This window comes from Plecotus auritus, assembly GCF_963455305.1.
Source record: "Plecotus auritus genome assembly, chromosome: 2".
Classification (NCBI taxonomy): domain Eukaryota; kingdom Metazoa; phylum Chordata; class Mammalia; order Chiroptera; family Vespertilionidae; genus Plecotus; species Plecotus auritus.
The window spans coordinates 49,707,853-49,734,463 of NC_137771.1; the positions used below are offsets into that span (position 1 = coordinate 49,707,853).

At 39.5% G+C, this 26,611-nt stretch overlaps 1 protein-coding gene across 1 annotated transcript in view; it reads left to right on the forward strand.

Moving 5' to 3' along the window:
- Positions 1 to 237: 237 nt before the first annotated feature.
- Positions 238 to 26,611, forward strand: part of IL12RB2 (interleukin 12 receptor subunit beta 2) — a gene marked incomplete at its 5' end in the record, with an annotated part of 69,208 nt that continues 42,834 nt past the window's right edge. The window contains 7 exons of the mRNA XM_080654637.1: positions 238 to 265; positions 1,796 to 2,083; positions 5,141 to 5,255; positions 6,155 to 6,339; positions 7,639 to 7,781; positions 8,960 to 9,110; positions 23,046 to 23,125. Of these exons, the coding sequence (XP_080510763.1) occupies positions 238 to 265; positions 1,796 to 2,083; positions 5,141 to 5,255; positions 6,155 to 6,339; positions 7,639 to 7,781; positions 8,960 to 9,110; positions 23,046 to 23,125 (990 nt within the window). The remainder of the gene's footprint in view (positions 266 to 1,795; positions 2,084 to 5,140; positions 5,256 to 6,154; positions 6,340 to 7,638; positions 7,782 to 8,959; positions 9,111 to 23,045; positions 23,126 to 26,611) is intronic.

The following is a 26,611-nucleotide window of genomic DNA, read 5'->3' on the forward strand; positions in this document are numbered from 1 at the left end:
TTTACTAGTATTAAGATACACTTCATTATTTTAAAAAATCTTAACAATATGGATGGAGAAAATTAAAGGGGCATTTTAAGCCCTTCTAATTGATGTTGGTTCTGGTATTTTTTTAACTGTGTTTAACATGAATGAATCTGTCTTCTTTTACAGGAAAAATATAGAGGTATATTCCAGAGGTGACAGTTCATGGCACATATAACTAGAGCATGCTATTTGGCACTCATTTTTGTCATCATGTCGCTGTTGGTTAAAGCAACAATAGGTAAGATATTTCTGTAATCTATCTTTGGAAGGATTTGTGGTTTAAATTCTCAGTTACAGATTAAAAATATGCATTTGTGGTAAATGTTCTGGTAGTTGGTCTTTTGTAGTCAATCGCCCATGTAAGTGGATAACCTGGTTCTATGTATGTAACTAACATGTATTTTATTTAATTGATACTAATCATTAAGAGTTCACTGGTAACATTTCCTCTTGAAAATGGCTAGATTGCCAAGCTCAGCATCATGAATGAATGTTTTACATTATAATGTATTCTAAGAGGGTATTTATGGTTGAAGTCAGCTATTTTTTAAAAGTGGTGGCTGGCATTTTCTTTGCTTCTTTCTATTGGGAGTTTATTTTTTACTTTCTGGCCTATTAGGATCAAATAAGATCAAACAAGCAGAAAACAAACATAACTAAGATAAGAGAAAGAGATGTCATTTTAGTTCTGAAAATAAAATTGAGAACTTTTTATTTTAAAAGAATTTTCAGTACTTCCTTTATTTGATTTAAGTAACGTGTTTTTTTACATCAATTTCTATTTATGCCAGTTGATTCAAGAAATCTTACAATTACCTCCCCTGCCCCGCCCCCCCCGCAAAAAAAAAAAGACTTTCAGTGAAGATTTTATATCCCATCTAAAAATTCAGAGTGAATCTATAATTCTGAGTGGATTTTTTTTTTAATTGGCAATTACTAAATACCACCAAAAACTGTTAATTCTGAATAGTTGTCATATTTATTTATACAAAAACTTCAATAATAAGAATGACCTGTCTTTTTAAATAAGAGTTTAATGTGGTAACTGGCATATAGTAAATAATATGGAGAACTCTTTTTTTCATATTAGCTGTTTTGGGTAATGATTCATCTAGCCCAAGGTCTTACATCTTGAAGGAATATCAAAATATGGCATGCTAAGACCTAATTTCCATCCTTGTTGCAAACTACAAACACACCAGAGCCCCTGAATATTTTCTGTTATAAAATAATGTTATAGATTACACATACGTTACTAGTATACCACTAATATAGTAAAAGAGGGAACTAGGCCAAAATCTGTCCCTAAAGTTTTTGTAATAGCCTTTTAAAATTGTCTCTTTTTGGAATGAGTATTTAAGTAAGCATCATAAATCATAAATGGGGATGGAAACAAATGTGATTTATTCTGGGAAGTACTTTTTAGTAGTCTGGTGAATAATTTACATACAGAGAGATTGGCTTTTCCTGGAACTGTGTTCTTGAATGTTCTTCCAACCCTATTTTCTCACCACTTTCTTATTTATAGTTCTGGTTATAATATTACTGTTTTGAGAGGAATGCATGTTTTAATTCAGTTAGACTTTAATAAGGTGGCCTTCTATTCTCATTGTGCATCACCAATACAGCCAGAGCAATGGAGGTTATTTATATTTCCAGGATTTGATGGGGTTCATTTTGCCCTGCATTTGGGGAATGAATGAACCCTCTGTTTTGGAATGGGCTGCTTATATGCCAACGTGAATATTGCATTTTGTGTCTCAAGCAGATGTGTGCAAGAGAGGAGGTGTGACTGTGGAGCCTTCCCGTGTCCTTCCACTTGGATCTGCTGTCAATATTTCCTGCTCATTAAAGCCCAAGCAAGGCTGCTCTCCATATTCCAATTTTAACAGGTTAAGCCTCTACAAGTTTCACCAAAAAATAAAGTTCCAGCATGGCCACTCCCTCAGTTTGCAGGTCTCAGGTCTTCCTCTGGGCACAACAGTGTTTGTCTGCAAACTGGCCTGCAGCAGTAGTAAGGAGATCCATATATGTGGGGCAGAGATCTCAGTTGGTGGTGAGCATTCCATTCTCAATTCCTAAAAATTGGTGATCATTTGGTATTTGTCATGTGTTAAGCAGAAAGCCCAATATAGGTCCGTGTCCTTTCTTCTCCCACCATGTGGATATATTTTATCTTGATAGTAACATGAGCACCTCAATGTGAGAAGTCCAGAAATCTATGAAATTGGGGTCTTATTTTGTAAGGCTCTATTTCCTCTCCCTCTTCTTTCCTCTCTCTGTCCCTCGCCTCCCTCCCCTTTTGGCCATTAACAGCATTTACCTGTTGTCCTTGGACGCCAATGGCAGGAAAATGGATCTCTGCAATCTTCATGCCTTCTTGATTTGGAGAATTTGTTCAAAACTATAACCTCCTAAAAAGAAGAAAGAGATGTCTCTTTGGACTTACACAGCCCAGGCTGCCTACCCAAGGCTGAACACTTCTTCCCTCTCTAACTTTATGTACAAAAAATAGTTCTTCCATCCATTGTCACTCCTGGCCACTGATCATCATACTTAGCAGAGGTTAAAAGAAAACTATCATTATACTTACTTTTTCTTGGGTTTTCTTGAAAACTGCCTAGGGCAAACCTGACATGCTAACACTCCCTAGGAGGAGGAGAGTTGTATAGTTCCAGGGAAGCAAGAGTAAGGGAGCCAGGAAAGTAGCGAAGCAAACACAAGGTGGTTAAGTTACTGCGCTGGTCAGAGAGGCATCAGAAAATACAGCTGGTTGCTTGGTCACTAGGAACATCCCCAGAAAGAACATAAGGAAATGCAATGACAGGAGAAAGAAAAAAGAATTGAACTGTCTGCCTTTGGTCAGAGCATCAGCTGCCCCTTAGAGCTGGCTTACACTGCTGATCCCTCCAGGCAGCTGCTGGGAATAAGAGCTAAGATGTCAGAGTTGGCATCTGTAGCATGAGCCACAGTGCACAGAGTGAGCCAGCAGAAGACCTGCCTGCAGCTTGCAGCCTGCAGCCTGCAGCCTTAAAGACCCAGCCAGGCAAACCAGTGAGCATGCATGGGTCCTGAGAGATCCTGTGGTGCTTGTGCCCCTGTGGTTCCAGGGAAAGTCCAGAATAACAGGTGAGAGGCATGAAGAGAGTAGGAGCAATTGCTACAGCAGGCTGACCAAATGAATGGACAGGGTCCCTGTCATAAAAACCAGGATATAGAACTCAATAAGGCTTTTTCCTGGAAAGGTGAAGCCTCTTCTCTGTGACCTGTAAGGATATGGTTGGTGCCAGGCAGTCTTCCTGGAGGGTCACCACAAGCATTGAGCAGAACACCAAGCAATGGCCAAACAAATCACTGGGGGACAAAGAGACATAAACTAGGTCCAGTACTTTTTTTCAGTTCAGAGTCTCCTGTCCACACCCTTATGGATCACATACTCTCAGCTCTGACAGCCTGTGGTGTCATAAGAGGATCATGGGCTTTGAATTCCAACCCTGCCACTAGCAATGTACCCTTCGACAATTTCAATTCTCTGAGCCTCAGTTTCTCCCTCTGCATTATGGAGATACTAACACCTATCTCATACGATTGTGTCAGTGATTAGATGGCACCTTGTATGCAAAGTGCTTCATCTAGTACTAGGCACATAGGAGGTACATAGGTCATGAGTGCGGAGATTGCACATCTGTCCAGTTTTACTCTCTTCTTTCCCTTAAGAGAAAGCATAAGCATTGGTTATAGACAAAATGAAAAATTTTCTAAAAAACACCAGTGGTCCTCACCTCCCTTGTCTTCAGAACTCCTGAATTTTTCAGCCAGGTAATTTGCCATCTTACCAGACTGACATTGCATATTTGTATTAGACATTCCCAGCTCTGTGATGTCAGTTACAGGCGTCCACAGTGCTGCTGTGTTTTTTGTTTGGTTGGTTGGTTTGTTTTCTGGTAGCCTAACAATAGCCTCGGAAGTCGTATCCTTGCAGATATCCTTAGCCATTTTGTTCCGTTTCCTATCTTTGCTCAGATAAATGGGAGTGCTGCAACTCCTTTTCATGTTTTACTTTTCCATCACAGTATGCATTTGTGACAGTCTGCACCAGCAGCGGACCTAGGGAGGTGGGGAGGAGATCTGTCAGGTGCAGCTCAGTTGGGTGATGCTGCCCGCCTACCAGAATGTTGCTTGTGCAGTGTGCTCAAGTCGTAACCACACCATGAAATGGCTGCTCTTTGAGCAAGTTTAGCACCTTTGAGGTCAAGGACTGACTGGAAGCAACACCTTTTTCTGAACATGGCTAGTCATTCCAGGAAAAGACACAATGAATGTTGATTTCACCCAGTGTAGTAAGAGTAATCCTACCTAGTGAGAGAGTAAGCAGCCTAGCCCATGGAAACTACTCAGTGTCTATTTAAATGATTAATTTATAAATGTCCATAAAGTATATACTCCAAGTGAAGCTGCAGAAATTAGATTTAGATGGTACAGCTCTGAAGGACATGAGTAGGGCCAATGGATAGAAATGTCTTGGCAGTACATTTCAGGTCAATGGAGAAAAAGAGCCCCCGATTTTTAAAGATTTATAATATTAAGTGGACTTTATTCTGGAAAGGTAAACTCATCATCACTGGGGCCATGGAGATAGCATTGGGTATTCACCTGCCAGGGAGAATAGTAAAATATGGTGGTGAAAGGCTTGGACATAAGTCAGCCACACCTAGGCTGGAGCCCTGCTTCTGCCACTTCATAGATTTGTAATCTTTGGCAAGATACTTAACCTCTAAGTCTTAGTTTCCTCTTCAATAAAGTGAGGATAATAATAGTATGTACCTAATGTAGCTGCTGTGACGTCTACTTGAGAAAAACCGCACATAAAACACTTAGCATAGGACTTGGCATATACTAAGTGTTTGATCATAGTCACTATTATTGTTAGTAGAAGAAATCCATGCCTTGGAGGTAAATTTGAACTTGATGGGATCTAAAATAGCTACCAGCTTGTCTGGGTATGGGACATATAGAGAAAGTATTGTTATCTTGTTGACAAATAATAACAATGTGACTGAATTATCACTTGTGTGGCATTTCAAATATATGGCTTTGCTCTTTATTTTTGAAGTTGTTCCAGAACAGCCTCAAAACTTATCATGTACACAGAAGGGAGAACGTGGGACTGTGGCCTGCACCTGGGACAGAGGACGAGATACCCACCTACCTACTGCGTATACTTTACAGTGAGTGAGAGACTGGTCTTGCAGGGTTTTGTGGGTCTCTGTATGACATTTAGAAATATCTAATAGTTCTAGTTTAAAGGGTGAGAAGAAGCAATAGACAGCTCTAGATCATTAGATGTTTTTAAAAATAATGCTAGCGTTCATAAATTAAAACTGGTTCATTTATCGAAAGTGTGGGAACTGATGCATGGGTCTGAGGTCTAACTCAGAGTTCTCTTCAGGGCATCCGAGGCCAATTTTTTGCACGTTCTTCCCTGCTCTAGAAGGGTTAAACTGGCTGCATTATATCCCTTTTCTCGCAGACTCTTGTGGTCATGATATATAAATAGACTCTTCCTTAGGGAGCTTTCCATTAGCCTGGTAGAGTTTCTTTTCGAATCACCTTTGCCTGACCTGCACGAGTGTCCCCAGAGAGAGTCTGGGAGTTTCTGTTTCTTGCAGTTGATTCCATAATCCCATCCAAAGATCCCGCTGGGTTGCACTGTGCCTAAGTGAGCAGCAGATGGGGAAAGGAAGTGAGCCCCAGGGTTCTGGTCTGTACTAGAAACTGGCTGGCACTTCTGTGCAGTAAATGCCAAGGTGGACCATGGATCTGACCTAAGGAGCCAAGACGTCAGACAGGGTTTGGGGAATTCAGCAGTGCAGGGATGCTTACTCATCTCTATAAATGTCAAAAAAAAAAAAAAATCTCAGTCCTACCAAAGAAAGGGAGAGGGGGAAGTATGCTTCTATTTATGACCATAGAATACAAATATTTCCATAGTGTACCCTCTAGTAATAAGACTGACCCTAAAAATATGTCTAGAATTTTAACTATTTGGAAGTTTTGTTCTTTTGTATTAAAAGGGGGAAATAGCACATAACGTATCCTGCTAAACACAGATGTCTTTTATTCACAGGTTAAATGGACCAAAAAATTTAACTTGGCAGAAGACATGTAATGATTATTACTGTGACCATTTGGACCTTGGAATCAACCTAACCCTGCAATCACCTGAATCCAGTTACACAGCCAGGGTTACTGCTATCAGTGATCTTGGAAATGCTTCTTCATTTCCATCCACATTCACATTCTTGGACATAGGTACATTTTATTTCACTTTTTGTAGGTGTCATATATTGGCACAGGAACATTATTTTAAAAATCACTCGAATGTCCTATACGTGATTGTTTCAAAACAGGTAGTGGTTGATGGAACGTGACCAACAAGCATAGGCATAGGATTTACTTTGATGCAGGCAAAAGGGTTCATGACCCCAGAGCTATATAGAGATGGTTGTATAAAATTCAACATTATTCTCTATATTGGACTAACAGGGGCCCCTGGCTTCAAATCCCACGAAGGCACCAGCTGCCAATAATACTGTCTTGTCTGAGAGATGGTCCTTAAGAAGCTCAGTGTAGGCCATTCTTGGTAGAGATGTCTTTTTACCCCCATGGCTACTCCACTCTTCTGAGTTAGGCTACATGTAGGCCTTCTGGTCTGGAGCAGCTGGTGTAAACTATAAACAAAATGTATCAAGGTTTACATGCCCCTAGCTCTGTGAATACTTACCTCTGCTCCTCTCAGCTTGGTTGCTGGAATGAGCCAGTCCCGGCACATTTCTGAGCAAATATAATTGGCCCAGATCAGTGGTCGGCGAACTGCAGCTCGCGAGCCACATGCAGCTTGCGAGCCACAGTTTGCCGACCACTGGCCCAGATGAATCAAAGACCAGTCCCAGGCATTCCCAAATTCTGCCCATCCCAGGTAGGACTGGGTTTCTGGCCTGCCTGAAGTCCCAGCCTCACACTATGTGTTTCTCTTCTCTCTTCCCACAGCACCTCTTTGCATACACACTGTTAACTATAAGTCTGAACATAGGCATTTAGTATGCATTTTCCTATCACCCTTCTCCTCATCTACTTTGCATCTCTTTAGATAGGCATCTCTAAGCCACCTCCTTCCCTCTTATTCTTTTCTTCTGCTCCCCTGTTCCTATGTCCCCTTCTTGTGACTTTTCTACCAACATTTCTTCTCTTCCTGAGGGGATCACCTCTAGCCACCTCTAACTGAGCATTGGGACTCTCAAATTTGACACATCGGGTTTTTTTTTTAATCATTGAATTAAATGGAATCAACACTATCATTGCTGTTGGTGGTAGTTTATTTGGTAAAAATGAGGGTAAATTAAGAGGAATTATTTTAAGGATTTAGAAGTGAATCAAACTTTTTCTTCTTTCTAAAAGCCAGGGATTTCTCTCTTGTTTATTTCACCATATTGGGTGGTCATGCATCTTAGAGATGAATTTTGTTCAACTCTTGATAGCTCATGTTAATACATAAGACAATTTCTGATTGTGGAGCCTGAATCACACCTTTTTGTTTATCCTGGTTACCAGTGAGGCCTCTTCCTCCGTGGGACATCAGAATCAAATGTGCAAATGATTCTTTGAGCAGATGTACTCTTCAGTGGAGAGATGAGGGGATGGTGCTGCTTAATCGACTCAGATATCGGCCCAGTAACAGCAGGTCCTGGAATATGGTAATGGTCTTTAGAGTGAAGGGGGAAAACAGGGAGGGGTTCTTGATATTATTGCACAGACCTCTGTCTTTTCATACCAGCAAAATATGTAGTTTAAGAATATTTGCCCAAAAGTATATACTTGAGTTATACCAGAAAGCCAGATATACTTCTGTTTAATGAAGAAATATCTTGAATTCTGATCACTGATTTTTTAAGTTGCAAGCTTCTGTAGACCAGTATTAATTTTCTATATTTTGTGTCTAGTAAAGGGCTCATTTCTCCTTGTTTTGTTTTGTTTTTGTTTTTGCGCCATTATTACTTTTTAGTAATTTTTTAACATATTGGAAACAGAAATATTAGGGACTGTCCATAGAAGTTTATGTGGAATTTAATATTCTAAAGATAAAGCCCCACACTTTGATATATTAGGCATTAATTTTTTTACAATAAAAAGTATAGGATTATAATTTCTTCCAGTATTTTTGTAAACTATAATGTCTTATTTTAAAATATATTTTTATTGATTTCAGAGAGAGATAGAAACATTAATGATGAGAGGGAATCATTGATTGGCTGCCTCCTTCACGCCCCCTATGGGGGATCGAGCCGGCAACCCAGCATGTGCTCTTGACAGGAATCGAACCCAGGACCCTTCAGTCTGCAGGCCGACACTCTGTCCACTGAGCCAAACCAGCTAGGGCTAAACTATAATGTCTTATAATGACAAAGGATCAGTTTCATATACAGCTGATATTCAAGAGAGGTATAGTAATTAAATATCTTAAATATTTTTATATAATTAAAGTTTTCTATTTGAACCCAGTTCTGTGTCTTTATAAGTATTAAAATATGCATCACATTCTAATTGTGATCAAATGTAGAAACTTTTCCAAGGCCTTTATGAAAATTGGTAGTTTTCAACTTATACTTCCTTTCCAGCTAGTTTTAGGAATCCCCTTGGGACTTATGTAGATAGGTTCTTAATCTCAGGAGATTTTTTTGTGGGTTTTTTTTTTTTCTGAGACAGTATTATTTCAGTGTATTAAGTAACCCAGCCATTGATATTTCTTCTCATTGAATGACAGATCTAAAAAAAAAAATAAGGAGTTACCTTGTCTAGTTTTTTACCTTTTTGTTAAAATTCTTTATATTAATAGAGTATTAATATATACATTAAAAATCTTGTCTGTTTGAAGGTTAATACTACAAATGCCAAAGGAAGACATGATTTGTTGGATCTGAAACCATTCACAGATTATGAATTTCAGGTTTCCTCTAAGCTACATCTTTATAAAGGCAGTTGGAGTGACTGGAGTGAATTATTGAGAATGCAAACACCAGAAGAAGGTATTTGTCAAAAAAAAAAAAAAAAGCAGGATGGAGGGTGGTGGTGGGGGGAGAGAAAGGATGGAGGGAAAGAAGATGCAATGATTTCCTTGGAATAGAATCACTAAAGTACTGATACTGAGTCAAAGAGTATGATTGCATTAATTAACAAGTTAATTTTCACATGAACTTAAGTTCTGAAACTGTCAGAGAGATTGCTAGGAAATATTTAACATTAGGCAAGTCCTACTCCTGTTTGGCTCATGTCATGTTGGTGACAAGCTTAAGCTTCAGTAATCTTTGGTTATAACTTCTTATTTTTTTTAAATATATTTTTATTGATTTCAGAGAGGAAGTGGGAGAGAGAGAGAGAGAGATAGAAACATCAATGATGAGAAAGAATCATTAATCGGCTACCTCCTGGATGCCCCCCAATGGGGACCGAGCCCGCAACGACCAGAATTGAACCTGGGACCCATCAGTCCCCAGGCCGATGCTCTATCCACTGAGCCAAACCAGCTAGGGTGTAACTTCTTATTTTTATTGCACTTACTTTTTTTTTTTTTACTTACTATCTCAGTAATTTTCTCTCTTAAGTTATAAAGCTAAAGCAGTAATTAATTGCATTCTTTCATAGTTAAACCTTGATTCAGTTTACTTTTTGGATTCTATGAAAATTAATCACAGAGCCACTAAAAGCTTGAAAGAAGGAAGATTCTGGAGACATAATATTTTAAAGTAAAATTTAACATCCAACAATCTTTCTCCTTCAAATACTGCAGCATTGCACTTCTTCAAGGCTTTGACTCACTGCTCAGATGAGTGCCAGCAGACTGTCCATAGCTATGAAAAGGATATCAAATGTATTTTTCAGTCTTATGGGCTTTTATTTTTGGCAGTCATTGAGAAGATAATTTTACTGAGGTATAATAAAATATTTTTATTAGAGCAAAAATGCTTCTATGAATGTTATTCCAGTAATCTTGGGAAACAAGAGAAATAGCCATCTGAATATTAGTATTTAAAAGCTCTCAGTTAGTTATATAGCATGGACTTTTCATAATTTGTGTAATTTTGGCTCAGGAAAAAATAGTATATAATACATTGCTTTATTATCTTGAGGTTTTGTAATATTAATACTTATTTGTGAAACTTATGGATCTGTGTGCATATGAACTAGCCTGGTGATTAAGTTACATTCATTTTCTGTGAGCTAGTAATGGCTTTTGGTAATTGATGACACTTATCAATGATTCTTCAATGACATTCAAGTACCTAAAGGACCTATTAATAAAACATAATTCCTGAGATAATTGTCCATTCTTCCCCTATTCTTGTATGAATCGCATTTCTCTATTTAAAAAAAATGTTTAAAAATGAAATCATTCAACAAATTAGAATTTATTTCCTCTCATTTCATAATAAAAATCTCGTAAATTAACTTTGAGCCATTGCTGTCTGCTTAAATGCTTGCCATTATCATAATCCAGAGCTTATTCTTATTATCCTTGTATTAAACATAGTCAAAGTAATGAATTTTTTAAAAGCACTTCATGGATTTGATTTTATTAATATACAGTACAGATAAAATTCTTGGAAATGAAGTTCAAGGTAGTAAATATTTGTTTTATCACATTAGGCTAAACTATAAACAAGGGAAACTCTGGACTTGTGAATTCTTGTCATTCTTACCTTCGATAATGACCCGTTTAGAGATGTCAAAAGGGTTTTCTTTTCTTTTTAGTGTTTATCTGTTGAATTAAAAACCCTTCAAGGTAGGACAGTAGTAACTTTCTCATGTCTTATAAAATAAACCGCTATCATAACAACGAGTGCAGCAACTTGTTATGGTTAAGAATTTGTGGATGGTTGTGAATTGAACCAAGAAAGCTGGCTCTCTCAGAGAAATTGCAGGCATTCATAAAGAGAGAAACCCATACTCTGAGATATGCCATGGTTGCCCAGCTCTGTTGGCTTCCTTTCAATGTCTGAATTTCCCTTTTTGGTGTTTGATCTTTCCGTGGATTGTTGTAGGATTTCTTTTCTCTTACCCGAAGCTGCATGGTTTTCACCTTTTACCACTATTTCTGTCATCAGTTTCTTTATGAAACACCAACTGATGTAAACCTAAAAGGTGTGAAATTTTTTTAACACGCCTTCCTTTTAACCCTTTAAATATAGACTCATATGTAACTTGGCATTTAAAAAAATTACTAGTAAGCTTTTTTTTTTTTTTTAAGTTACTCTAAAACCAAATAATCCTTTGCTACCAAAACTGAGAGCAGAATGTCTCCTGATGGATTGGGCACAGTTATTTATATCATATCAGCAGGAAATGAGGTCGTTATTTACTCCATATAGCCTTTTCCTATGTCATTAAATTTAACTCCAGTAATGGTCCTCCATGAGAAACACTTTTCAAATGACCACTATGTAAGGGATAGGAGGAAAGAAACCATTTTCTGTGTTTAGGACAGTCCCACAATCAATATCCATCAAAGGCAGGCTTGATACTGGGAATCGAGCTACCATATTTTGCTTCTAGTGGGAAAACACTTTGAGTTTGGGCTGCATGGGGTCCAGACAGGCCTGAGAATAATATGCTCAAGTGCCGGGGAAAGTGATCCCTCACCACTCAGAATACCCAGGAGGAATTTTATGTCATTTTCATGTCACTGAAAATGATTTTTTAAATTTGTTTTCAACCATTTAAAAATATAAAAACCAATATTATTAGTTCACAGGCTGTATAAAACAGGGAATGTGCCACATTTGGTCCAAGGGCCATAGTTTGCTGAGTCCTAAACTAGCTAAACTTGAAAGTTTCATACTTGTGCCTTCTTGCTTGCGGCTTGAGGAAATGAGAATGAATGGCTTTTTACCTTCTAAAGGGACTTACGTGCAAACATTTTCATTAGAAAGAAAATGTGTTGGGTTTTTTTTTAGAACCAATGCAGTCCCTACCCTTTGGTCTTATTTTGGTCTCCTTTAAGCCCAACATGTACCCTGGAAGAAGTGAATGCAGGCACAGCAGATGATAACATCTGAAGGCAAGAACCTATCACTGAGAACTTGTTTAATCAAGTAGGCGCTTGTAAGTTCTATTTGAATTGAATTGTTTGAAACTAAATTTTAGATAAATGTAGCACAGCCTAAAGAGTGGACATCATGGAACCAAAGCAGTGAATGACTTCTCTCTCTTGCCCTGCTTAGAGCATGACGTGGACCAAAAAAAATTGTGTGCATTTCACTTAGTCCACTACCTGAAAGTTGAGATAGGTCTTTTCTATATTGACTGTTTTTCAAATTCTCTAATTCCGCTGTTCTTGGAGACTTTATTCTTCAATTCACTGCCTGCTAAAACCTCTGTGGTGGGACGGCTTTCCACCCGATTCAGTTGCTATTGTCCCCAGCCCTGCACTATCTTGGCTTCAGATATAGATGCTGAGCTGAGACAAACAATGGCTTGGCTCTGATTTGGTTGCCACACATACACTTTCATAGAACCCTAGAATCCTGGGATTTGAGAGTTGAAAAAATCCTTGAGGTCATTTAAGTCATTTAGGCCAATCTCTTGCTTAATTTAGGATTTTTTTTTTCATATTGGTGATTCTAGTTAACCCTACTATTTTCCCCTTTATATTGGAGGTAGTTTTATCTCAGGAAAGCTGATGTCCATTTCACAATATTTGTATATTTAATCATTTGTACCCATTTTTTGTTTTTTTAAGGTTAATCTAATAATTATTTAACAATCATTTGTTCACTTGTTTATTGATCGATTGATTGATTTCAGAGAGGAAGGAAGAGGGAGAGCTAGAAACATCAAAGATGAGAGAGAATCATTGATCAGCTGCCTCCTGCACACACCCCCACTGGGGATCGAGCCTGCAACCTGGGCAGGTGCCCTGACCGGCAATCGAACTCAGGACCCTTCACTTCACTGGCCGACGCTCTAGCCACTGAGCCAAAGCAGCCAGGGCTGTACCCATTTGTTTTTTTGTTTTGTTTTTTTATTAAGGTATTATATGTGTACATATCTTACCATTGCCCCCCCCACCCCACTCCCATACATGCCCTCACCCCCCAATGTTTTGCATTCGTTGGTTACTCTTATATGAATGCATATAAGTCCTTCGGTTGATCTCTTATTTCCCCCACCTCTCCCTAACCTTCCCGCTGTAATTTGACAGTCTGTTTGATGCTTTACTGCCTCTGTATCTATCTTTTTGTTCATCAGTTTATAACGTTTTTTATTAGCCACAAATGAGTGAGATCATGTGGTATTTTTCTTTCATTGACTGGCTTATTTCACTTAGCATAATGTTCTCCAATTCCATCCAGGTTGCTACAAATGGTAAGAATTCCTTCTTTTTTATGGCAGCATAGTATTCCATTGTGTAGATGTACCATAGTTTTCTGATCCAGTCATCGGCTGACGGGCACCTAGGCTGTTTCCAAATCTTAGCTATTGTAAATTGTGCTGCTATGAACATAGGGGTGTGTATATCCTTTCTGATTGGTGTTTCTAGTTTCTTAGGATATATTCCTAGGAGTGGGATTACTGGGTCAAATGGGAGTTCCATTTTCAGTTTTTTGAGGAAACTCCATACTGTTCTCCACAGTGGCTGCACCAGTCTGCATTCCCACCAGCAGTGCACGAGGGTTCCTTTTTCTCCGCATCCTCGCCAACACTTGTCGTTTTGTTGATTTGTTGATGATAGCCATTCTGACAGGTGTGAGATGGTATCGCATTGTCGTTTTGATTTGCATCTCTCGGATAATTAGTGACTTTGAGCATGTTTTCATGTGTCTCTTGGCCTTCCTTCTGTCTTCTTTCGAAAAGATTCTATTTAGGTCCGTTGCCCATTTTTTTATTGGATCATTTATCTTCCTTTTATTAAGTTGTATAAGCTGCCTGTAGATGTTGGAAATTAAACCTTTATCAGTGATACCATTTGCAAATATGTTCTCCCATACAGTGGGGTTTCTTGTTGTTTTGTTGATGGTTTCTTTTGCTGTGCAAAAGCTTTTTATTTTGATGTAGTCCCATTTGTTTATTTTCTCTTTGGCTTCCATTGCCCTAGGGGCAGTATCACTGAAAAAGTTCTTTTGGCATATGTCTGAGATTTTGCTGCCTGTGGATTCCTCTAGTATTTTTATGGTTTCCCGTCTTATATTTAAGTCCTGTATCCATTTTGAGTTTATTTTTGTGTATGGTGTAAGTTGGTGATCTAGTTTCATTTTTTTGCATGTATCTGTCCAATTTTCCCAACACCATTTATTGAAGAGACTGTCTTGACTCCATTGTATGCTCATGCCTCCTTTGTCAAATATTAATTGCGCATATTGGTTTGGGTCGATATCTGGATTCTCTATTCTATTCCATTGATCTATATGTCTGTTCTTGTGCCAGTACCAGGCTGTTTTGAGGACAGTGGCTTTGTAATACAGCTTGAAATCTGGTATTGAGATCCCTCCTACTTTATTCTTCTTTCTCAGGATTGCTGTGGCTATTCAGGGTCTTTTTTTATTCCAGATGAATTTTTGGAGAGTTCTTTCTAGGTCTGTGAAATATGCTGTTGGTATTTTAATGGGGACTGCATTGAATCTATAGATTGCTTTGGGTAGTATGGACATTTTAATGATGTTGATTCTACCAATCCATGAACATGTTATGTTCTTCCATCTGTTTACGTCTTCCTCTATCTCTTTTTTCAGTGTCCTGTAGTTTTCCGTGTATAGGTCTTTTACCTCCTTAGTTAAGTTTATTCCTAGGTATCTTAATTTTTTTGGTGCAATGGTAAATGGGATTGCTTTTTTAGTCTCTCTTTCTGTAAGTTCACTATTGATGTATAGAAATGCCATAGATTTCTTGGCATTAATTTTGTATCCTGCTACATTGCCGAATGCATTTATTAAGTCTGTTAGTTTTTTTATGGAGTCTTTCAGGTTTTTTATGTACAATATCATGTCATCTGCAAATAAGGACAGCTTTACTTCTTCTTTTCCAATTTGGATGCCTTTTATTTCTTCTTCTTGTCTGATTGCAATGGCTGATATTTCCAGTACTATGTCAAACAGGAGTGGTGAGAGTGGGCATCCCTGTCTTGTTCCTGTTCTTAGGGGAAATGATTTAGTTTTTGCCCATTGAGTATGATGTTAGCTGTGGGTTTATCATATATAGCTTTTATTATGTTGAGGTATGATCCTTCTATTCCCATCTTGTTGAGAGTTTTTATCAAGAAAGGGTGTTGGATTTTGCCAAATGCTTTTTCTGCATCAATGATATGACTATGTGATTTTTATCTCTCAATTTGTTTATGTGATGTATCACGTTTATTGATTTTCGGATATTGTACCATCCTTGCATTCCTGGGATAAATCCTACTTGGTCATGGTGTATGATCTTTCTGATGTACTGCTGGATCCGATTTGCTAAAATTTTGTTGAGGATTTTGGCATCTACGTTCATGAGGGATATTGGCCTGTAATTCTCTTTCATTGTGTTGTCTTTATCTGGTTTTGGTATTAGGGTGATGCTGGCTTCATAGAAGGAGCTTGGAAGTGTTCCTTCCTCTTGAATTTTTTGGAATAGTCTGAGGAAGATAGGTTTTAGTTCTTCCTTGAATGTTTGGTAAGACTCTCCTGTGAAGCCATCTGGCCCAGGCTTTTGTTTGCCGGAAGCTTTTTGATGACTGCTTCAATTTCTTCCATAGTTACTGGCATATTGAGCTGTTTAGATTCTTCCTGATTGAGTTTTGGAAGGTTATATTTTTCCAGGAATATGTCCATTTCCTCCAGGTTGTCCAGTTTGTTGGAATAGAGTTGTTCACAGTATTTTTTAACAATCCTTTGTATTTCGGCAGGATCTGTTGTTATTTCACCTCTTCCATTTCTGATTTTGTTTATTTGGGTCCTCTCTCTTTGCTTCTTGGTGAGCCTGGCTAGAGGTTCATCAATCTTGTTTATCCTTTCAAAGAACCAGCTCTTGGTTTTGTTGATCTTTTGTATTGTTTTTTTGGTCTCAATGTCGTTTATCTCCACTATGATCTTTATTATTTCCTTCCTTCTGCTTACACTGGGCTTTTCTTGTTGCTCTTTTTCTAACTCTTTGAGTTGTAGGGTTAGGTAATGTATTACCATTGTTTCTTGTTTTTTGCAGTATGCTTGTAGAGCTATGAACTTCCCTCTCAAGACTGCTTTCGCTGTGTCCCATAGATTTTGGATTGTTGTGTTTTCATTGTCATTCCTTGCCATGATGTTTTTTATTTCTTCCTTGATCTCTCTGGTAACCCAGTCATTGTTTAATAGCATGCTGCTTAGTCTCCATGTGTTTGATTTCTTTGGATTGTTTTTATTGTAGTTGATTTCCAGTTTTATGCCACTGTGGTCTGAGAAGATGCTTGATATGATTTCTGTCTTCTTGAATTTGAAGAGACTTTGCCTATGTCCCAACATATGGTCTATCTTTGAAAATGACCCATGTGCACTTGAGAAGAATGTATATTTTGTGGCTTTGGGGTGAAATGTTCTGAAGATGTCAATTAATTCCATCTGGTCTAGTGAGTCATTTAGGATTGATGTTTCTTTGCTGATTTTTTGTTTAGAGGATTTGTCCAATGGTGATAGTGGGGTATTAAAGTCTCCTACTATGATTGTATTGCTGTCAGTCTCTCCCTTGATATCATCCAGGAGATTTTTTATGTATTTGGGTGCTCCTGTATTGGGTGCGTATATGTTTACCAGAGTTATTTCTTCTTGTTGGATTTCTCCCTTTAGTATTATGAAGTGGCCTTCCTTATCTCTTCTTATGTCCTTCACTTTGAGATCTAATTTGTTAGATATAAGTATTGCTACCCCAGCTTTTTTTTCATTTCCATTCGCCTGGAAGACATTTTTCCATCCCTTCACCCTCAGTCTGTGTGCGTCTTTTTTTCTGAGGTGGGTTTCTTGTAGACAGCAGATATATGGGTCTTGTTTTCTTATCCAATCCGTTACCCTATGTCTTTTGATTGAGGCATTTAATCCGTTTACATTTAAAGTTATTATTGATAGGTACTTATTTGTCGCCATTTTTATTCTTTACCCCTGTGTTCCTTCTTCGCTTCCTATTTCTTTTTTTTTTACAGCAGACCCTTTAGCATTTCTTGCATTGCTGGTTTGGTGGTAATAAATTCCCTTAGTCCTTTTTTTGTCTGTGAAGCTCCTGATTTCACCTTCAATTTTGATTGATAGCCTTGCTGGGTACAGTATTCTTGGAATCAGACCCTTCCTTTGCATGATTTTGTATATTTCATTCCATTCCCTTCTGGCCTGATGGGTTTCTGTTGAGAAATCAGTTGCTAGTCTGATGGGGGTTCCTTTGTATGTAACTTTCTGTCTCTCTCTTGCCGCTTTTAAGATTCTTATTTTGTCATTGGTGTTTGCCAATTTAATTATAATGTGCCTTGGTGTCGGTCTTTTGGGGTTCATTTTGCTTGGGACTCTGTAAGCTTCTTGAATTTGTGTGGGTTTTTTCTTCCCTATATCAGGGAAGTTTTCTGTTATTATTTCTTCAAACAGGTTTTCTATTCCTTGCTCAGTTTTCTTTCCTTCTGGAACCCCTATTATGTGGATGTTGTTTTGTTTCGTGTTGTCCCAAAGCTCCCTTAGGCTCTCCTCCTGCTTTTTAATTTTTTTTTCTAGAAGCTGCTCTACTTGGGTATTTTTTCCCATCTTGTCTTCTAGCTCACTGATGCGGTCCTCTGCTTCCTCTAGGCTACTCTTGATGCTTTCTATTGAGTTCTTTACAGCAGCGATGTCATTTTTTATTTCTTCTTGGTTCTTCTTCATTTCCTCTTGGTTCTTACTATATATTGTCGAATTTGTCTTCCATTCTTTTCAGCCACTTTATGACCATTTCTCTCAATTCTTTCTCTGGAAGGTTGCTTGTCTCCATTTCGTTTACTTCCTTTTCTGGTGATGCCTGCTTTTCTTTCATATGCAGGCTGTTTCTTTGTCTCCCCATGGTCTCTCTTCTCCGGATGTCTGGTCATGTAGCTCTCTCTCTCCTGCGTTGATTTGAAGGCACAAAATACAACACAACCAGGTACAACACATAAGGCACTGAACAGAAATGTATTCACGATATTAATAACCTCCAATAAAGGTGACCACCAGAGAAAAGCAAATTAGGGGATAGGAGAGAAAGAAGAAGAGGAAAAAAAGAAAAAAGAAAAGGAGTGTCAAAATGAAATTGGGAAAAGGAAAAAAAGTAAGAGAGACAAGAAAGAAACTAAGAGATAAAGGAGAACAAACTATATATATGGGGAGAAAACTCCAATAGAACAACCACTAATCCCAGCAAATGCCAGCAACAAGTACCTGGGGATTAATACAAACTACAACACCAACTAATATCAAGTGAGGCAAGGGAAAACAGAAGCAAAAAAAAACAAACAAAAACAAAGCAAACAAAAAAACAAAGAAACAAAAAAAATAAGCAAAACAATCTCACAAAAAAGCATAAAAATTCGATATAATCAACATTCAAGCAAACAACAACAAAAGGACAGAGAGAAAAACAATGTTTTGGATAGTTAAGACAGTGAAGAGAGAGGTGTGTTTGGACTTAGAGCTGGGGATTGGAGATTAGATATATAAGTAGGGTGAAATTTTAACAGGGGGTAAACAGAAAGAATAGGGAAAATCTAAAGCAGGAAAGGGTAAGATAAACAGGACACCAAAAGGGGAAAGGTTAGGAAGAGAGTGATGGCATAAAGGTAGAGTTGAGATAGAGTAAAACAATGCTAAAGGAAAGATGAAAATAGAATGTAGAACACTAATCCCAAAGTAAAATAAAGAGAAAATAAAATGATACTTTTTTTAAAAAAAAAGGTAAAATAGTAGTAGTAATAATACTGATTGAAAATAAAAATGTAATAATTAAAAAGGTAAAATCAAGTGAGGAAAAAAGAAAAAAATTAGTTTCTTGAGTAAAAGATGTAAAAAATGAAAATAAAACAAAATGAAAAAAATAAAATGTGCAGTAGTGAAGGTCATTCACTTCCTCTATTGTTCTGTTTGGCACACCTGTTTCTCAGTCCCGACAGTATTGCAGTTCCCTGCGTTCCACTGCTCCTCAGTGTTGTAAGCCAGTGTGTCTTAATTTCTCGTATTCCTTTATTTTTGATTACACAAGAGTCAATTTGTGATTCAGCCCCTGGGTGGCAGTGTTTCTGGATTGACTTCCGGATCTATTTGGCCTCTCTAGCCTGTATTTAGATCCTTCTTTCCCTGTGGCACTCAATACCGGTTTGTGGAAGTGGGCTGCCTCAGAGCTGGCTCTCTGACGGTCACTCCCTGCTTTGATTCCCAGGTTCCAGAAAAACATCTTTCCCCTGCAGTCTCCCAGGGTGTCCCCATCTGGGTGATCCTATGTATTGTGCTTAGTAATCAGAAGCAAGGATTTGAAGAGGAAAAAGCCCAAGTGTGCGAACAATGGGTCTGCGCGCAAGTCTATGCAGCCGGCACACCTTTGAAATTCTTAGGCTGTTCCTGCACGTCAGATCAAAATGGGTTGCTTTTTAGAGATCCCTTCTGTTAGCAGCTCTGAGGCTCCCCTTCCACATTCATGGATCATGCCAGCCCCAACAGCCACGGATTTTTCTAGGCACAGACTTCCCTGGTCCTCCAGCTCCCGCAAAATGCGCATTCCTCTCTCCCGCCGGGACCAGAGACCTTACCTTATCCCAGGAGAAATCTGACCTTTCCATGGTGGAGTGTAGAGCTCCTCTGAACCCGTGTGTTTGCGCCAATTGGGGACCGGTGTTCTGGGGCTCGCAGCTGTTCAGTGGTTGCTGCAGTTGTGGATTTTCAGGCTTCCGATAAGCTCCACTTTCCCTTTCAAGATGGTGCAGTCTCCGAGTCCGAGCCCGTAGCTCCGGGAGGGGACCCAGCCGCAGTGGGGGCTGCCGGGTCAGGGGAACCCTGTCTAGCAGTCCCCCACCTTCTCCTGGAGTTCAGCTGTCCCTTAACTTGCCAATAAACACTCCTCGTGCGACCCTCAGCTGTTCTTTCTTTCTGTTCCGGGACAAGGCTCGGAACACGTCTGTCTATTCCACCGCCATTTTTCTCCCCCTGTACCCATTTGTTTTGAAATCACTTTGACATATGGGCCTTTGACTTTCCTCTTCCCACCTGCCTATAATAGCTTTAATCTGTCTTTTGCTAGATGACACTGTGGTTAGAATTTTAAGTGATTTTGTGAAAGTTGACTATCAGAGACTCTCTTTAATATTAGCCCTTACATTGCATGAAACAGCAGTGGTTTGACACCCTTGGTCATGAAATTCTACACTTTGAAATTCATTCAGATTCAACTAATGATTTCTCTCCCATAGTGACTTACACTGCAGGTGGCTATCATTAAAATGTCAGTTTCACTTGCAATTTCTCCTTTGAAGAGACTATGATTCTAGAATTTGGATTTTGGCTCTGTAATAATATGGTAGGTTGTAGATCTTTAATGAGGCGATGAGTTTTCCTTTAAATTTCTTACCAATATGTAATTAACTGAAGACATTTAGTGCTTTGGTACAAGTCAGCTGGCTTTGACACTGAGCACACCCAAGTGTCCATATCCTGATTATGTGTCTATGTCCAGATTACCTGATTTGTGAAGTATGTATATCTTTGCTCCACATAATGAGCTGTAATAAAAGAGCAGGGTCTTTGGGGACCTAGGCACAGCTCTCAATTTTGTCATTTACCAGCTCTATGTCTTTCATAAATCGTTTAACCTTTATCAGTTATAAAATATGAGTAATTATAGGCACCCCCTGCAATGTGTGGGACTAAGTGAGATAATGTATATAAAGTGTCCAAATATTACCTGGCACATAGTAATTTAATACATGTCAGGTTCCCTTTTCTTCTGTTGCCTGTTCATTTTTCTCTTTGTGCATCTGGACCAGCAGGGAAAAAGTCCTGGCTTGATTCCTGGGTTACTCTTCATAACCCTAAAGTATTGAGAGTTTCAGGATGTCTTATGTATGTATTTCTTACTGCTAAGTCCTCACTGGTGGAAAGAGGGGGGAAAGAAAAGAAATGAGCCCTAACCGGTTTGGCTCAGTGGATAGAGCGTCGGCCTTTGGACTCAAGGGTCCCAGGTTCAGTTCTGGTCAAGGGCATGTACCTTGGTTGCAGGCACAGTAGGGAGTGTGCAGGAGGCAGCTGATCTATGTTTCTCTCTCATCGATGTTTTCTAACCCTCTATCCCTCTCCCTTCCTCTCTGTAAAAAATCCTTCCTCTCTGTAAAAAATCAATAAAATATATTTTAAAAAAAGAAAAGAAGTGAATGTTTAGAAAAAAAATAAAAACAGAAAGAAAAGAGGGCAAGAGAGGCAGGAAGAGGAAGTGACAAAGGAAGAGAATAAAACATGAAAGAGGCGCACCTACTGGGGAATGGAAGTGTTGTAAAGAAATCATAAGCCTTCTCAGGACCAGGCAACTGCATGGTGCAGAGTGAAGACCACAGGCTCTGAAATTAAACAGACCTGTGTTCAAAGCCCGGCTTCTTTGATGATTAGTTCTGGGACCTTGAACAACTCCTTTACCTCTCAGCGCTTCAGTTTTCAAATGAAGAAAACATCAGCTAAGTTTTATGAGTGTTTACCATGTATCAGCACTCTTCTGTGCATTGAAATTCTCAACAGACCATGTGGTGTGCAGAATTATGATTCTCACTTGACAGATGAGGAAACTGGCTTAAGGACATAGTTAACATTTGTTCCAGGTCACAGAGCTGGGATTTGCCCATAGATGGTCTGGCTCTGGAGCTCACACTTTAACCACTGCCCTGAAGCTACCCACATCGTGGTGGTAAGGAGGACGTGAGGTGTAACTGTGGATGGGCCCACGCAGGATCTGCCCATAGTATGTGCAGGTGCATGTGCTCCCGTCCTTTCTCTCTTTCTCTTCTCTCCCTGGCAGCTTGTCTTCTGTTATCCAGATGGAAGTTAGTTTTCTGGAAATTTCCATCTGGTTAAAAGGAACCTGCTACTCCAGAAGGAACCCTATTGTAGACTCACCTCAAATACACTCTACGTGTCACTGTTAAACAAGTGAGGTTGGCCCACTTACACACACACACACACACACAGACACACACACACACACATACCCTCCCACTCTAACACACAGGAGTTGATTATTTCATTTCTTTTCAAGCATGTTTGATTAACTTTCTCATATTAAATTAGGTCATATTTGATCATTGTCTTAAAGATTGGTGGATATTTCTTCTATCAGTTCAGCCTGTGTTTTAGCATCAAGTAGATAATATTGCCTGCTTTGTTCATTCATCATGTAACAAAGAGTTATTGGGAGCCTATTACATTCTAACTATGGTGCTAGGTAGGAGAAATATTAAGATGCATGAAATAGGCCTTCCTTTCAAGTAGATCATTGTCTAATAGTCATAAAACCAATTAATTATACTATAGCATTAGGTCAGGAATGGAGATTAACACAAAATTTATTATTTGTATTTTGTACTTTTACAGGGTCAAAAAATGTGTTCCTTATGATTTCTGTCTTTGTTTTTTTGTTTGTTTGTTTGTTTTGTTTTTTACTGATAATTCCTTATGTATTCCAATAAAAAAGAAATAACCGCACATGTTTCTAGTTATTTTATTAATATATGTTTTAAGAGTAAGTTATGAATCTAATTTCCTCTGCATCATTTTATTTTATTTTAGTTTTTAAGGTAATTGCGAGCTTTCTGTGGCCAAAGATATACATGCTCACTGTTTAACTAAAGAAGAAGAAAAATACTGGGGCACAAGAAAATTGAAAGTATCTTATAATCCTACTCTCCCAGAATCATTTATGAAATAACCCATTGACTTTTAAAGGTTTTGTAATGTATGTATATTTATATATGAAAATATGTTCTTTCCCCTTCAAATCAGAGCCTACGGGGACATTAGATGTCTGGTACATCATACAGAACACTGACTATAGTAGACAACAGATTTCTCTTTTCTGGAAGGTAAGTTTTCAATGTCAACTTAAAATTCATGAGAATTGCATATTTGTGGTTTTTGTTTTATTTTGTTCTTGTTGAGCTATAAGTAACATACAAAGAGGATTCTCTATTTGAACAGTATGTTTCAGGATGGAAAAAGGCCCTTTTTCACACAGTGAGGCTTCAGAGACTTTGTTGGTGCTCATTATCTCAGCCATATCTTCATGATACTCACCTCAGTGTCATTTACTTCTGCCAGATAAGGGTGAGAGCTCTGACTCCACACAATCGCATCTTTTCCTCACCCACTTCCTCATCTTTTCCTCGTCAAGATCCCTTCCATCCCTACGTATGCCCACCCTCGGACCCCACTACATCATCTCTTCTGACTTTTGCCCCCTCTGTCACCCTTCTCTCCTACATACAGTGTGCCAAGCAGTGACCAGGCCACCGGACTTAAGCACTTTTGGGGAAATTAAAGCTGGAAATCTGTGGATGTGGATATTTAGGAATATATTTTCTATTGTCATTGAAAAGGGAGAGGGAAAGCTGCCCTACCTCAGGAACACAAATAATACTGAAAAATAATAGGAACGGGAAGGGAAAGCAGCTCTTCCTCAGGAATAGTAGTAGAACAGCAGGACGTAGGGTAACCTTCCAGAAAACAATGCGGCTAATGTTATTACAGGATGTCAAAGTTTCACAGAGTGCTGAAAGCCAGCAGTGTCGCTTCATTTAGTCCTTAACCAAACCCTGTGAGGTAGGTACTAGGCATCCCCACTTAACAAATATAAAAACGGGGTTTGCCCTAACCGGTTTGGCTCAGTGGATAGAGCGTCGGCCTGCGGACTGAGGGGTCCCAGCTTCGATTCCCAGTAGGGGGTGTGCAGGAGGCAGCTGACCCGTGTTTCTCTCTCATTGATGTTTCTAACTCTCTTTCCCTCTCCCTTCCTCTCCATAAAAACCAATAAAATATATTTTAAAAACAAAAAAACAAAACAAAACAAAACAAACTGGGGGTCAGAGAGAGGAAGTACTTTCTAAAGTCACCCAGCTACTGAGTGCAGAGCTTGGATTGAAACCCGATCCAGAACTCTTTCTGCTACATCCTTTGTTGAAAGAAAATGCTCTTTGAATTGAGCTACTAATTATCATGCTCATAATAAGAGCTGTTCAGGTGCACTGTACTGTTCCTTTTCCCCCAAAACCTCCCCCAGATAAGGGTAAATAAATAGTTTTGGAATTGTGAAGCTGGTGAGCACAAAACCAGAAAGGGTCAGAGTAAGGAATAAAAAGGCCTCTGATGGAGTTAGCATGATCAATTTGGATAGTTGCAATCTTTTTCAGTTTTAAGGAATGAGCCAGGCAATCAATAAGCTCTTTATCCCTCTTTTCCTTCCTCTCTCTCTCTCTCTCTCTCACACACACACACACTCACACAAAATGTCTGGTAGAAGAGGGGACTACTATAAATAGCATGGTGAGTCATAATCAAGCTCTTAACTTTGAAACTAAAACCAAAGCTTAAAATTTATTTTATTTTTTTAAAAATATATTTTATTGATTTTTTACAGAGAGTTAGAAACATCGATGAGAGAGAAACATTGATCAGCTGCCTCCTGCACACCCCCTACTGGGGATGTGCCCGCAACCAAGGTACATGCCCTTGACCGGAATCGAACCTGGGACCCTTCAGTCAGCAGGCCGACGCTCTATCCACTGAGTCAAACCGGTTAGGGTAGCTTAAAATTTATTTTAAAATAAAGCCATTTGTACTAGCAAGACAATTCTCAAAGCAAGACATTTAGAGCAGTCATATCTATACCTATGATAGGAGAACCCAGCTGAATTCTTGGCTCGTGGTTTTCATTTTCACAAGTAAATGACTGGTTAAACCCAAAATTCCTCCTCCCATAAAGATTTCTCCTCCCAAAAGGTCTTCAACATACATATGCAAATTCTTCTCTGCTTATTCTGATCTTGCCCCAATCCTCAGAAAGTATAGGTTATAAAATGAGGTTTTGGAATTCAAAGGGACTTTAATCCTCTTCCAGTCCACCCTTCCTCTCATGAGCATTGCTCCCGTATTAGCCAGGACAGACAGATGTCTCTGCTGGGACCTCCTGAGACAGGGAGCATTCCACTCTGTCTGCAGTCCATGCCAGGATGGGCATTTCCTGTTGTTAGAAAATCTTCCCGTAGGTGGGGCCAGAATTGTAGATGCTTGGACTGGAACTGGCTGGAATAAGAAATCAAAAATGCAAATACCGGGAGCTTCTGTAACTTGACTGTGGTCATGACAGGGAACCTGCAAAGCCTTCAGTGACCGTCCAGCCTCAGAGGCTCCTTGGAAAGTTGGGTCTAGTCCTCCGCCTTGTAGGGCCATTCCTGGGCTAAGAATTTGGGCCAAGTCCTGGGCAGCTTCCAGGGCCCCAAATAGGCCACTCGTCCGAGGGTGGGAATAAAGCACTGACCAGAGTCATGAAACTGAGCAGGCCTGCTTTAGACCACAGAACCACTGAGTCACAGACTCTGGCACCAAAGGGAATTTAGCCAGCATGCAGTCCCACCACCCATTTTACAAATGTTGGAACAGCCCTAGCCTGTTTGGCTCAGTGGATAGAGCGTTGGCCTGCAGATGGAAGGGTCCCGGGTTCGATTCTGGTCAAGGGCACGTACCTCGGTTGCAGGCTCCTCCTTGGCCCAGGCCCTGTTTCTCTCACATCAGTATTTCTCTGTCTTTCCCTCTCTCTTCCACTCTCTCTAAAATCAATGGAAAAATATCTTCTGGCTGAGGATACACACACACACACACACACACACACTCTCACACCATAAACACACACACACACACCCCAAACAAAAAACAGGCGGGGGTGGGGGGAATGTGGGAACAGCTCTAGGGAGGTGAAATGATTTCCATGAGAGGGCCTATGGTGCTTGTTCCAGGGAGCCTTTCCCGGGCAGAAATCACTGCCCCTTCTGTCTGGACCACTCTTGCCCCACTCATCCCATCGGGGGTTCCTCATGCACTCTCAGGTAGGCTTGGGAATTGACCGGGTGGCGCCGCAACACAGGGGACTCAGACTAGAAAGAAATGCTGCAGCCAGACCAGGTGCTTTGTGGTGGGGCCCAAATTAGACTTCACTGGGGAAAGGAAGCACAGACATGCAGGTGGTGAGTTGTTTTTTTTTAAACTGTGATTAATACTGGGAAACCCAATGAGGGGACACCCCACCACGGCGGCGGGGAAATTTCAGGTGTGAGAATCAAAGGAAGCCCCAAGTAAAACCCCATTAGTCTGTGAACAAAGTGAGAGCACGTTTCTCTTGCAGTTGGGGAAATGTGAGGTGACCTTTCATTTTTGCAGGATGTTTACATTAGAGGAGAACAGCCAGGTGCTGAATGGGCACAGTCCCTGTGAGTGTGGGTATGCATGTATGTGAGTGTGAGTATAGGCGGGTGTGTATGTAGTAATGCGGGTGCATGTGTGTTATATAAGTGTGTGAG